Source organism: Alosa alosa, chromosome 8 (assembly GCF_017589495.1).
Source record: "Alosa alosa isolate M-15738 ecotype Scorff River chromosome 8, AALO_Geno_1.1, whole genome shotgun sequence".
NCBI lineage: Eukaryota > Metazoa > Chordata > Actinopteri > Clupeiformes > Clupeidae > Alosa > Alosa alosa.
Genome location: NC_063196.1, coordinates 16,637,462 through 16,648,392, shown reverse-complemented (window position 1 = coordinate 16,648,392; position 10,931 = coordinate 16,637,462). Strand labels below are relative to the sequence as shown.

Here is a 10,931-nt window from a genome sequence, read left to right as displayed (position 1 = left end):
CTTAGTGAAAGCTTTTATGGATCTGAAAGCTTTTATGGATCAGGGGATGGAGGGATTGAACAGAGCCGACGAGGAGGAATGTAGTTCAGAGATCTGCCCAGATCTGGACACTGAGGGGATTTATTTGCCGCTGAAGTATTGCAAAAGCTACAGGTCGACTTTAGTACAGTACAAAAGTGAAAAAATGCTTTGATGGTTATGCACACCGAGATGGTCAGACAGTTCTTGGGAGAAATAACAGATCGAAGAAATAACATTAGCTTTTGTGAAGGACATTGTATCAGTAGCAGCAAACAGTACACACATGCACACAAACACACAAAAAAACAAGCTCAAAATAAAGAAGCTTTCTCACTCTCTCTCTCTCTCTCTCTCTCTCACACACACACACACGTTAAGAGGAAAGATCCACACACACCCACAGCTGAAAATGAGCGTACCTTTGGTTTCGTTAATGGAGGACACCTCACTCTCCACTTCCTCCTCTTCCACTGGCTCCTCGACCTTCTTCTGCTTACAAGGACGCCCCACTCTGTCAGAGGAGGGGAGAGAAGAGAGGAATGAGGGGATGAGAGGAAGAATGAAAGAAAGAGATAGAAAAGAAAAAGAAAGAGGGGATGGGGATTGAAAGGTCAAGAGGGTCAGGTGGCTGTGGAGAGCTCCCAGCCAGCCTTGTACTCGTGCAGCTACGCTACGCTCACAGGGGGGCTAATGGAAAGACCATTGAGTACTAGGAACTAATACGCACACACACACCGGGTGTGCACACCAGTATGTCCACATGAGCAGGCACATGCATAAGCACACACATGCATAGTCAGACAAATGCACAGGTGCCAGTGAGAGATCTTTCTCCTTCTTTCTCTCTCCTCTCTCTCTCTCTGTCTCTCTCCTATCTCTCTCTCACACACACAGGTACCAAGAGCGATCTCTTTCCCTCCGTCTCTGTCGGTCTCTTTGTCTCTCTCTCTCTCTCTCTCTCTCTCTCTCTCCGTCTCTCTCAGACACAGACACATTGACGCTCTCGGTTGCTGGCTGAGCATGTTATTTCCAGAGCTGGAGCTCAAAGCTGAAAGCCCTCAGATCCCTGCTGCTTAGCCAAAGGCACAGGCTCTCTAGGACTGCTCCTGCATAGACATCCTACCGACACCATCCACACAGTAGCACCCACATGGTACTACAGCGCAGTAGCATGTAGTACAGCACCAGACATGTTCATTCAATCAAAGACCCTCCACATTTTTTGTTGTTTTTGTGAGATAGATTTGATATATGGCACACAATATGAAATTTTGCTTTATATAAACTTTAATGACATAATAACAGAGGCTGTTTGTATGTATCTGTCAGACATGTGCCAGCTTCATTCTTTTAGTGCTGACCTTAACTTGACCTTGACTGCCTATCTCATAATGCTCAGTACACATTTACTCACAACACACAACCAGCAGCAGCAATTCCTTGAAGAAGGGAAGTATTGGGCCAGAGTGGGCATGTTCAATCCCAGAATAATCATCTGGATGTGTGATGAGAGGCCACAGGATAAACACGCGATGAGAGAGGTGTGAGGCTCTCAGACAGACACAGACACACACACACACACACACACACACACACACACACACACACACACACACCACTGGCGCGCTGGAGTCTCACACAGCTCAAGCGGCTGCCTGTTGAGGTGTGACAAATCAGACATGCTGATGAGATGACTGCTATGATAAGCGTCTATGGGAGAGGCAGTCCAAGCACCCTCACAGAGCTGTAGCATACACACGTGGAAGCACACAAGCACATTTTAATGATGTCTATTCCAAATGAATCCGCTGAAGATAAATATTCAAATGGACACAAACAGAGACACATACTCATATGCAGACCTACAAAGGCCACACCAATACACACACACACACACGCAAGCGCATACGCACACGCACGCACCGACGCACGCGGATGCACGCATACACATACACACACACACACACATGCACAAACACAAATGCACGCACATACACACCCATACACACACACACACACGCACAAACACACGCACATACACACACACACACACACACATACACACATGCACACACATATACACACATACACACACACACCGTCTCTTTGGCTCTGTCCCTGCCGGCTTCTTGAGGGGCGGCTCCATGGAGCTGGCCGCAGCACTTGGTTTCTCTGGGCGTCCAGGCCGCTCCGGGTGACTCAAGCTTGGGCCAGCTGACTGCTTGCTGTGGAGCAGAGGAGAGACACGTTTGGGCATGGCGCAGCAGCGGTAACGCCACCAAACGACTGACAATCGGTCAGCCTGGGTTCAATCCCACTCCGCTGCGAGTCTGTGTCACTTTGGATAAAAGCGTCTGCTAAATATCAGTCAATTTAACTTCAACATGTACTTTGGGTGCAGCGACTGTTTGCTGTGGAAGCAGAGGAGAGACATGTGGCTTACAAGTCAAGCATCTCCCCTTAAAAACACAGTGTGATGCTGCTGTGTGCGTCATAAGAGATGATTTTAGTTCCTCTTTGTTGCCATTTTTGAAGTGCGACTGAAGAGAGAGAGAGAAAAAAAAACTGTTGACTTGTGTTAGACGACTGAAAGATGTGTGTGTGTGTGTGTGTGTGTGTGTGGGGGGGAGAGAGGCCTGTTCTGAGCACACAATTAACACTCACTAACACAGAACAGAGATCTGTGAATTTTGGTTCCTCTTTGAATTTAAAAATTCATCCATTTTGAGTGGTTTTAGAGCCAACCAGAGAGCAGCATGGAAGAACACAGTGGAAAAGGAAAAAAGGATAAAACAGACCAGGACTGGTCCTGACAAACACTTATTAAGTTGCTTTACATCCACTGGGTAAAACAGACATAGTTATATATCCATAGAGATCCTTTCCATGTTGGCCAACATTTGTGATTACACGTTGAACCAGTCAGTGGCGAATTTAACGTAAGGTCTATTTAACGTAAGTTGAATTTGATTTAACGTAAAGTAACATGCCTACCCCATTAAATGTCTACAGTATCTGTACATTTGCTGTGGATTACCATTAAAGACAAAGTAAAAAAAAAAAAAAAGCATAGATGCACCACACATCTACACGCACGTCATCAGTACAGCTGTATCATCAGACATCACAACAGTAACATCAAAGAAGATTACAGACAACCAGAGCAACATTGGAATGAATGTCATACAACCTCAATATATCAATAGCACCTTTCAAATTATTCCTAGAGGAATTGAAACATTGAACATTGAAATGTTCGAAATGCATATACTTTGAAATAATAATAATAATGAAAATTAATTGACCTTTAGCGTGATGTTCTACAAAATGTCTAACAATTAAATCAATGTTGTTTTCTGAGCCACAGGAAATGCCTTAGGAACGCGCATGTTTGGTTACACAGTTTGAAAGGGTCTATATGACAACGTCACACAGTGCTTCATGTGTCCACCTCCTGTTCTGCACTGTGCCCCGGGACTTACTCTGACGTGCTGGTGGACGTCTCGGGGCTGGGCTCCACCCTCCTGGGTCTGCCCACGCCTGGCGCGCTACCGGGCATCTCCCCGCTCAGTCGGTCGGGCAGCACAGAATCCTTGTTGATGTTGATGTCCGAATACGGGCACCCCACCGCACTGAAACAGAGGACAGTGCTCGCGCGTATTAGTGAGATAAGCAGAGATGTAAAAGTCCACCTTCAGAAAGTCCTGCCATGTATTGGTTTAACGCAGGCGATTTTACTAACTAGCTGATCTACTTCGCTTAACGCAGGCTGATTTTACTAACTAGCTGATCTACCTGGCTTAAAGCTGCAGTTGGCAAGATTTTTTTGATCATATTCACTAAAACAGACACTATGCTCCAACAGAACAACATAAATCAGCCGGTTTTAGAAAAAAACCCGCACTTCTATTTGTTATTTGTTTTGCAAAAATCCACAGCTCCCGGTTCTTCTGGTCCAATCAGAGCAGGGCTGTGTGAGATCTGACTGTCAATTACAGTCTGGTGCAGTCTGGTGCACACTGATGAGCACAAACTCGATGAGAGGGTGCCTGGTGGTAGTGGGGGAGGGGCATGAGAGTTGTAAACATTCAACATTTTGGTCTCTTCAATCTGTCAGATTTGCCAACTGCAGCTTTAAGAGTTGTGCTGATTAGAATCAGCTGATTAAGCGAATGGTTGGAACAAAAATGAGGCAGGACCTCTACTTTCTGACGCCAGACCTTTACACTTCTGGAGATAAGGCATACCTGCGAACTCAGAAGGGCTGAAAAAGGTGACATATTCGGGGGAAGAGTAAAGCATGGCTTTCGCTCTGGCTTTAACTACGCATCTGCCAGTCAGTGGCTCAGAAAGCTGGAACTCTCCACAATGTCAATCACCTGTGAAAGTCTTACTCTTACTCTTCTGGGTCTTTACTCATGCTTCCGAATTGAAGCATGAATCACCACTGCTGTTCTTTATGCCAGATTAAAGATCATACATAAATCATACATAAATGGATAAAAACAGCATCTCCATCCTAGGAAGGGTCTCACCACCAGACTGGGCCTTGCAGCTTTAAACCACAATTAGCCAAACACAATGAATCTTTTATCATCGACAGATAAATAGGCAATAGTCAGATTCAGGGTTCAGTTCACTACCTGACAGCACCCCACTGAGGTAAGAAACTGCTTTTCCATTCCTCAGGAGGTGCATTCACAGCGGCACAGGTATACCATAAAAGAGAATTCTTCCTGGATAAGAGCTATTAGCATATAAATAAGTGGTGTGTTGTGTGTGCTGGAAGAGTGTGGGGAGAAGAACTCGGGTGAGCTTGTTTTCACCATTTTCAATTCCTTCTGCCTTTCTTCTTTCCCTCCAATGCAGTTTCTCTTGCTCTCTTTTCTCTTCTGTATTTCATCCTCCTCTTCTGTTGTTATCTCTTATTGTGTTTGCCCTCTACTATTCTCACTATTCTCTCTCTCTCTCTCTCTCTCTCTCTCTCTCTCTTTCTCTATCAGTTCTTTATTCTTCTCTGGCTGCTTTCAGCCAGCTTTAGCATAATGAGAGATCTAAGTCATTATCTCTCCCCTAAAGTTCTCTTCCAGCTGCCCACGAAATATCCCCTCATTTACAAACAAACAAACAAAAACACAAACAAACAAAGCCAGGCTAACAGCACCCGCCCCCCCCACACACACACACACACACAGACACACACTAAATGTCAAGTGACCTCCTCCAGCCCCTTTTTAATTAGAATTAGTCACATCTCCTACAAGGCCTTTGGCAGATGAGACACTGAGCCACAATATGAGTGTCATCAGAAGGAAAACACACACCTGGCACACTGGATGAGTGCTAGCATTGCTAAATAAAACAAATGAATAATAAAATATTATGCTTCTGCCATGTCGCCCAAGAATGATAGCCTAAAAACACAACTGAGTAGCCCACCTCATCCATATGGCTGTGCTAATTATCACATTTGGATAACCATGTGGTAGAAATAATGACGGATTTCAGGCAGGCCGAGGCCATTACAGGAGTTTCACTCTCCACGCATGCAGTTTCACATCACTGGCAATGAAGCCCAGAGAGGTCAAAGAGAGGTCCAGAGAGTCCAAACGACGAAGTCTAGAGGGGTGTGTGTGTGTGTGTGTGTGTGTGTGTGTGTGTGTGTGTGTGTGCATGCGTGTGCGTGGGAGTGTTTATTCTCTCCTTTGTGAGGCGCTGCTTTGAGGCATGGCTGCTGTGTTCAGAGGCCCTCAGATTGTCGGCAGGCTTTCTGAGCTCATTGCCGGGAGTCACTGGGGGCTGGTGCGGGGGGTTTCTGCATACGGGAGCACATTTTCAGCCTTGGATGCGGAGAGGGAGGTGGAGATGTCTTTGCAAGACTTGGGTGTTTTTTAGCTAATGTTTCTTTGTGTATAAGTGTGTGTGTGTGTATGATGCTCAGCATGAATAAGTGTGTACTATACATGTGTACATATATGTGAGTATGTGTGTGTGTGTGTGTGTGTGTGTGTGTGTGTGTGTGTGTGTGTGTGTGTGTGTCTATTGAAGACAGAAAACAGAGAGCAGAGAAGATCAGTTAGTGATTACAATCAGTGTGAAGTGAGCTGGATGAGACTGGTGAATGCACAGCAAACGCTCATTTCCATTAGTGTGCTGTGGTCGCAAAACAGCCAATTAGGATGACCGCTCTGCACATGCTCCGTAGCATTTCATAGCAAGCACTCTGCAATCAGGTGTGGCTCATGCACGCACCCCCCTACACCCTCCACACACACACACACACACACACACACAAGGACAATCAGTGTTCCTGTCCTTGTGCCAGTATTGAAGGAGGATACGCATTAGAGTGTGCTGGCAAGGACAGAACTGTAGTCTGTAAGTCATCTTCACCAGGAGATGGTGCACAGCAGGCCTCTCCATTGCTGTATATTACAGAGATAACAAAGCAGACGATGCACTGCACTTGGGATCCGGTGTTCTTCTCAAATGAATGAGGAGTAATATCTCTCTATCACTCTTTTGAGTCTGTGAGTAAAAGCCACTTGCGTTGTTGACTTCACGTCTAAAAAAGATCTTTGTCTACTAAAAAGCTGTTTGAAAATTTTTTTTTTACTTATGCACCCTTATACACATTAGGAGAATTCCCCCCTAAGTGCATATTATGCCAGCAGCCAGACCAACGGATACCCTGTCTTTGCTGAATTACTGACGCTAAGCAGGTGTGGGCTTGGTCAGTAGCCTACTTAGATGGTAGAGCTCCTTGGAAAACTATGTTGCTGCTGAAAGTGGTGTTGGTGAGCCACCGAGGCTGCCGCGCATCACCCAGGTGGGTGTTACACATTGGTGGAGGTCAGTGGGGTTCCCTTTTCACTGTGAAGCGCTCTGGGTGCCTATAAAAGTTGTTGTTGTTATTGTTGCTGTTGTTATATCTCTATATCTATATCTGGCCCCAGCTTTGGCGCAACTGGCTGGGGCACCTGCACCGTACGCCGGCGACACGGGTTCGCTTCCCCCCCCCGTGGTGCTTTCTGGATCCCACCACTGCCCTCTCTCCCATTCGCTTCCTGTCAGTCTCTACTGTCCTATCATTAAAGGCATAAAACGCCCGAAAAAATAAACTTTAAAAAAAAAATCTATATCTATATCTATATCTATATCTAGGCGAGTGAGTCCAATTTTCTGAGCACAGCACACCCTCTCCGAGCGATGACCGCGGGAGCCACCTCAGACCCTATCTATATCTATATCTAGGCGAGCGATGACCGCGGGAGCCACTTCAGACCCTGTAGGAGAGAGTGGAGCCGCGTGGGGAGAGGGCTGAGAGGGAGAGGAACAGGACGGCTCACCTGTGGTGTCCAGAGTAGCGAGCTCCCTTGATGTGGCCCATGCCCTTACAGCCGGGGGTCGGGCAGCCGCCCTGCTCCGACGACTCAAACATCTCCTGTGGACCTGGGAAACACAGAGAGAGAGAGAGAGAAGGGAGAGAGAGGGGAGGAGGGGGGCAGAGAGAGAGTATGTTTAGATAGATAGAAAAGCACAAAAGAGGAAAGGGGGATGGAGAGAGGGAAACAGAGAGAGAGAGAGATACAATTAGAGAGTGTGTTTAGATAGACAGATACAGTAGATAGATACAGTAGATAGATAGATAGATAGATAGATAGATAGATAGATAGATAGAAAAGCACAGAAGAGGAAAGGGGGATGGAGAGAGGGAAACAGAGAGAGAGAGAGAGAGACAATTAGAGTGTGTTTAGATAGACAGATACAGTAGATAGATAGATAGATAGATAGATAGATAGAAAAGCACAGAAGAGAACCGAGGGATGAAGAGAGGGAGGTGTGAGAGAGGGATGGAGGGAGAAGTGTGAGGTGAGATTTAACAGTGCTAATGTAATTAACAGAGAGCTCACATACACAAGAATAGCTCTCTTATCTATATCCTTAATTGGCTATGAAATCAGATAGGCATGTTATGTGGTCAATCCCACATGTTTAAAGTATGCAGTGAATGGAGGGAGCGATAGTGGGAGTGGAGAGTGGGAGAAGGAGATCGAGAACACACTATTAGGAACTGGCACCTTATTTCTCCCTCTCTCACACACACACACACACACATACTCTCTCTCTCTCTCTCTCTCTCTCAAGTGCTCTCTCTATCTATGCCTTTTCTTCTTTTCTCTTCTCCGTTCCTGAAAAACCAGGAACGCACTCAAGACCTGCCGACAGCCCGTTTTTTTCTGCATTCACAACGGCCTCATTGTTACCATGGATACCGATGCAGAAGGAAGAAATTAGCTGAAAGAGGTGGCGGAGAGAAAGGTTCATTGTTCACTTTCCACCTTCGCCACTGAATACAACTGACCTGAGATATTAGAGAGACTAGGGTGGAGTGAAAGACATAAACACAAAGGGAAAGATAAGAAAGAAGAGATAGAAAGAAAGAGAGAAAGAGAAACAAACACTAGGCTATGTCTTGTCACGTATGGCAGGCAAACATGGTAGTAGATAGTCAAAATGGTGAGCGGGGAAGAGAGAGGAGAGAGAAAGATAGAGAGAAAAAGCACTCAACTCCATCAGCCATCTATCTGTGTGTTTTTGTTCCGCCCGCGTAAAGAGCTTTATCAGAAACAGGCCTCCTTCACCTGCACACCAGGGCTACAATCAGAACCAATCATCGCCAGACGGAAGTACTCGCCACTCGCCACACATCCTTATTTACACCAGGCTCAGGCAGCCAGACACACTGATGGAGGCATCTCAGCATGCCCCATCTCAGAGAGCGCCAGTGAGAGATGCAGAAAGAATGAATGATAGATAGATAGAGATAGAGAGAGAGGGAACATCTAATTAAAGAGGGAGACATTGACAGAGGTAGTTGGACAAAGCAAAATGGAGAGAGAGAGAGAGAGATGGATGGACTAGCAGAATGGCTGACAGAGGCAGAGAAGATGAGGGAAGATAAGGAAAGAGAGTGAGAGAGAGGCAAAGAGAGAGGAGATGGGGAGAGAGAGATGAAGAAAGAAAGAGAGATGGAGAGAGAGATGAAGAGAGAGAAAGATATAGAGAGGGGTATAGCATTGGCAGGCTGCAGGACATATGACTGACAGGTGACTCAAGGGTACTCACTGATGGGAGGCTGGAGAGGGTGACCAGTTTTGGCACACCAGCCCGCCGGGTGGATGTCTGGGCTGTCCGTGTCCACCCAGTAGTCGTACTCATCCGTCCAGCCGTCAAAATGGATCTAAACACACAGAGAGAGAGAGAGAGAGAGAGAGAGAGAGAGAGAGAGAGATAGTCAGCATGTAGATTAATGCATACTGTACATCAAACTGTATTTATTTCAATTAGCATTGTGATATACACTCTATTGTGTGTATATCACAATGCTAAAAAGCAAAACACTTTGTCAAAACAAAATGTGAATTTGAATTGCAGAATGTAAAGACTAAAAGTCACAAACCTGCAGGAGCACAGAGGGAGGCAAGCTGAGAGAACAGCTGTCTATCACACAGATACACACACACACACACACACACACACACACAAACACACACACACATACACACACACACACATACACACACACACACACACACACACACACTTTCTCCCAAATCAAGCACAAACACAAACACTCTCAAATCAAGGCGAGAGGCATAGCGAGTAGTCGTTTCTAAGACTAGTGACTTCAAGACTAATGGACAAAAACAGCATGTGAAACTGGGTACGAATGAGACTGTCCCTGTGTGTGTGCATGTGTGTGGTGTGTGTGTGTGTGTGTGTGTGTGTGTGTGTGTGTGTGTGTGTGTGTGTGTGTGTGTGTGTGTGTGGTGTGTGTGTGTGTGTGTGTGTGTGTGTATCTGTATGTGAGCGAGTGAGACAGTGCATCAAACTCCCCCTCTCCCACGAGGCTCCATCATCCAAGCGGGATGCCACACCAACTCGCCTGAAGACTGCGGACGCTTGATAGTGGACCGTCAGACTCCCAAGACTCCCAAGGGACTGCGGCTATGATTACATGTGAAGACCGAGAGACACACACACTCTGTCTCTCTTCCCCTTCTCTCTCCCACACACACTCGCGCATCACTGCTATTGGCGAAGCTTTCGACCGGCATCTATTGACGCAATATGGAGGCGCCTGGATGTGCTAGCGGTGCTTCCGCGGCTCGGTCGGGCAGACAAAAGGCGTGTAGGCTGGTCTTATCGAGAGCAGGATGGCCAACGGAGCTGTGTGGAAGTGTGAAATTGCTGCGAAGGTGATTAGAGTGGGTGGCATTTGGGAGCAGGAGGAAGAGGGAGGATGAGGATGGAGGAGGCAGAGGGGATGAAGAGGTGTGAGAGAGGAAATGGAGGGGTGAGAGGAGAGGAGTGGTGCAGAGAGGTGGCAAGGGACAGGACAGAGGGAGGTGAAGAAAAGGAGAGAGAGAAAAATAAGTTTGTATGCGGTAATGACTAGATATATATACAGTACATTTTGCATAAATACTGTGGGTAAATACTGTGAACTGAAAACCAAAAAAACATGAAATTTAAAGGAGAAAGAGATTCGAGAGAAAGAAATGGAAAGACATTGGAGAGAATGGACAAGGAGTGAGAGAAGAAGAGGGGGATAGTGCAGAGGAAAAGAGAGAGAAGGAGAGGGGGATAGTGCAGAAGAGAGAATGGAAAATGAGTGAGAGGAGAGGGGGATACTGTAGAGGAACAGAGGTGTAGTAGTCTTGAGGCTGATGCTGGGTGTGAGAGTGTCACCAGAGGCCCTGATGTCAGACCTCACCTTCCAACTGTCTGATCACCAAGGAAGAAGGGAGGAAGAGAGGAAAAAAGAGGAGAGGAAAGGAGAGGAGAGGAGAGAAGGGGAGGGGAGGGGAGAGGAGGATTAAACCAGCTGAACTGCACTGTGTTAA

The 10,931-nt window shown here is 46.4% G+C and overlaps 1 protein-coding gene across 1 annotated transcript in view; it reads right to left on the bottom strand.

The window, feature by feature from the left end:
• l3mbtl3 (L3MBTL histone methyl-lysine binding protein 3) overlaps positions 1–10,931 on the bottom strand; it is a 41,954-nt gene that overhangs the window by 8,614 nt on the left and 22,409 nt on the right. Inside the window, exons 15-19 of the mRNA XM_048249582.1 lie at positions 9,151–9,265; positions 7,371–7,473; positions 3,504–3,653; positions 2,121–2,246; positions 441–532 (exon numbers count right to left, since the gene is read on the bottom strand). Coding sequence (XP_048105539.1) covers positions 441–532; positions 2,121–2,246; positions 3,504–3,653; positions 7,371–7,473; positions 9,151–9,265 — 586 coding nt within the window. The remainder of the gene's footprint in view (positions 1–440; positions 533–2,120; positions 2,247–3,503; positions 3,654–7,370; positions 7,474–9,150; positions 9,266–10,931) is intronic.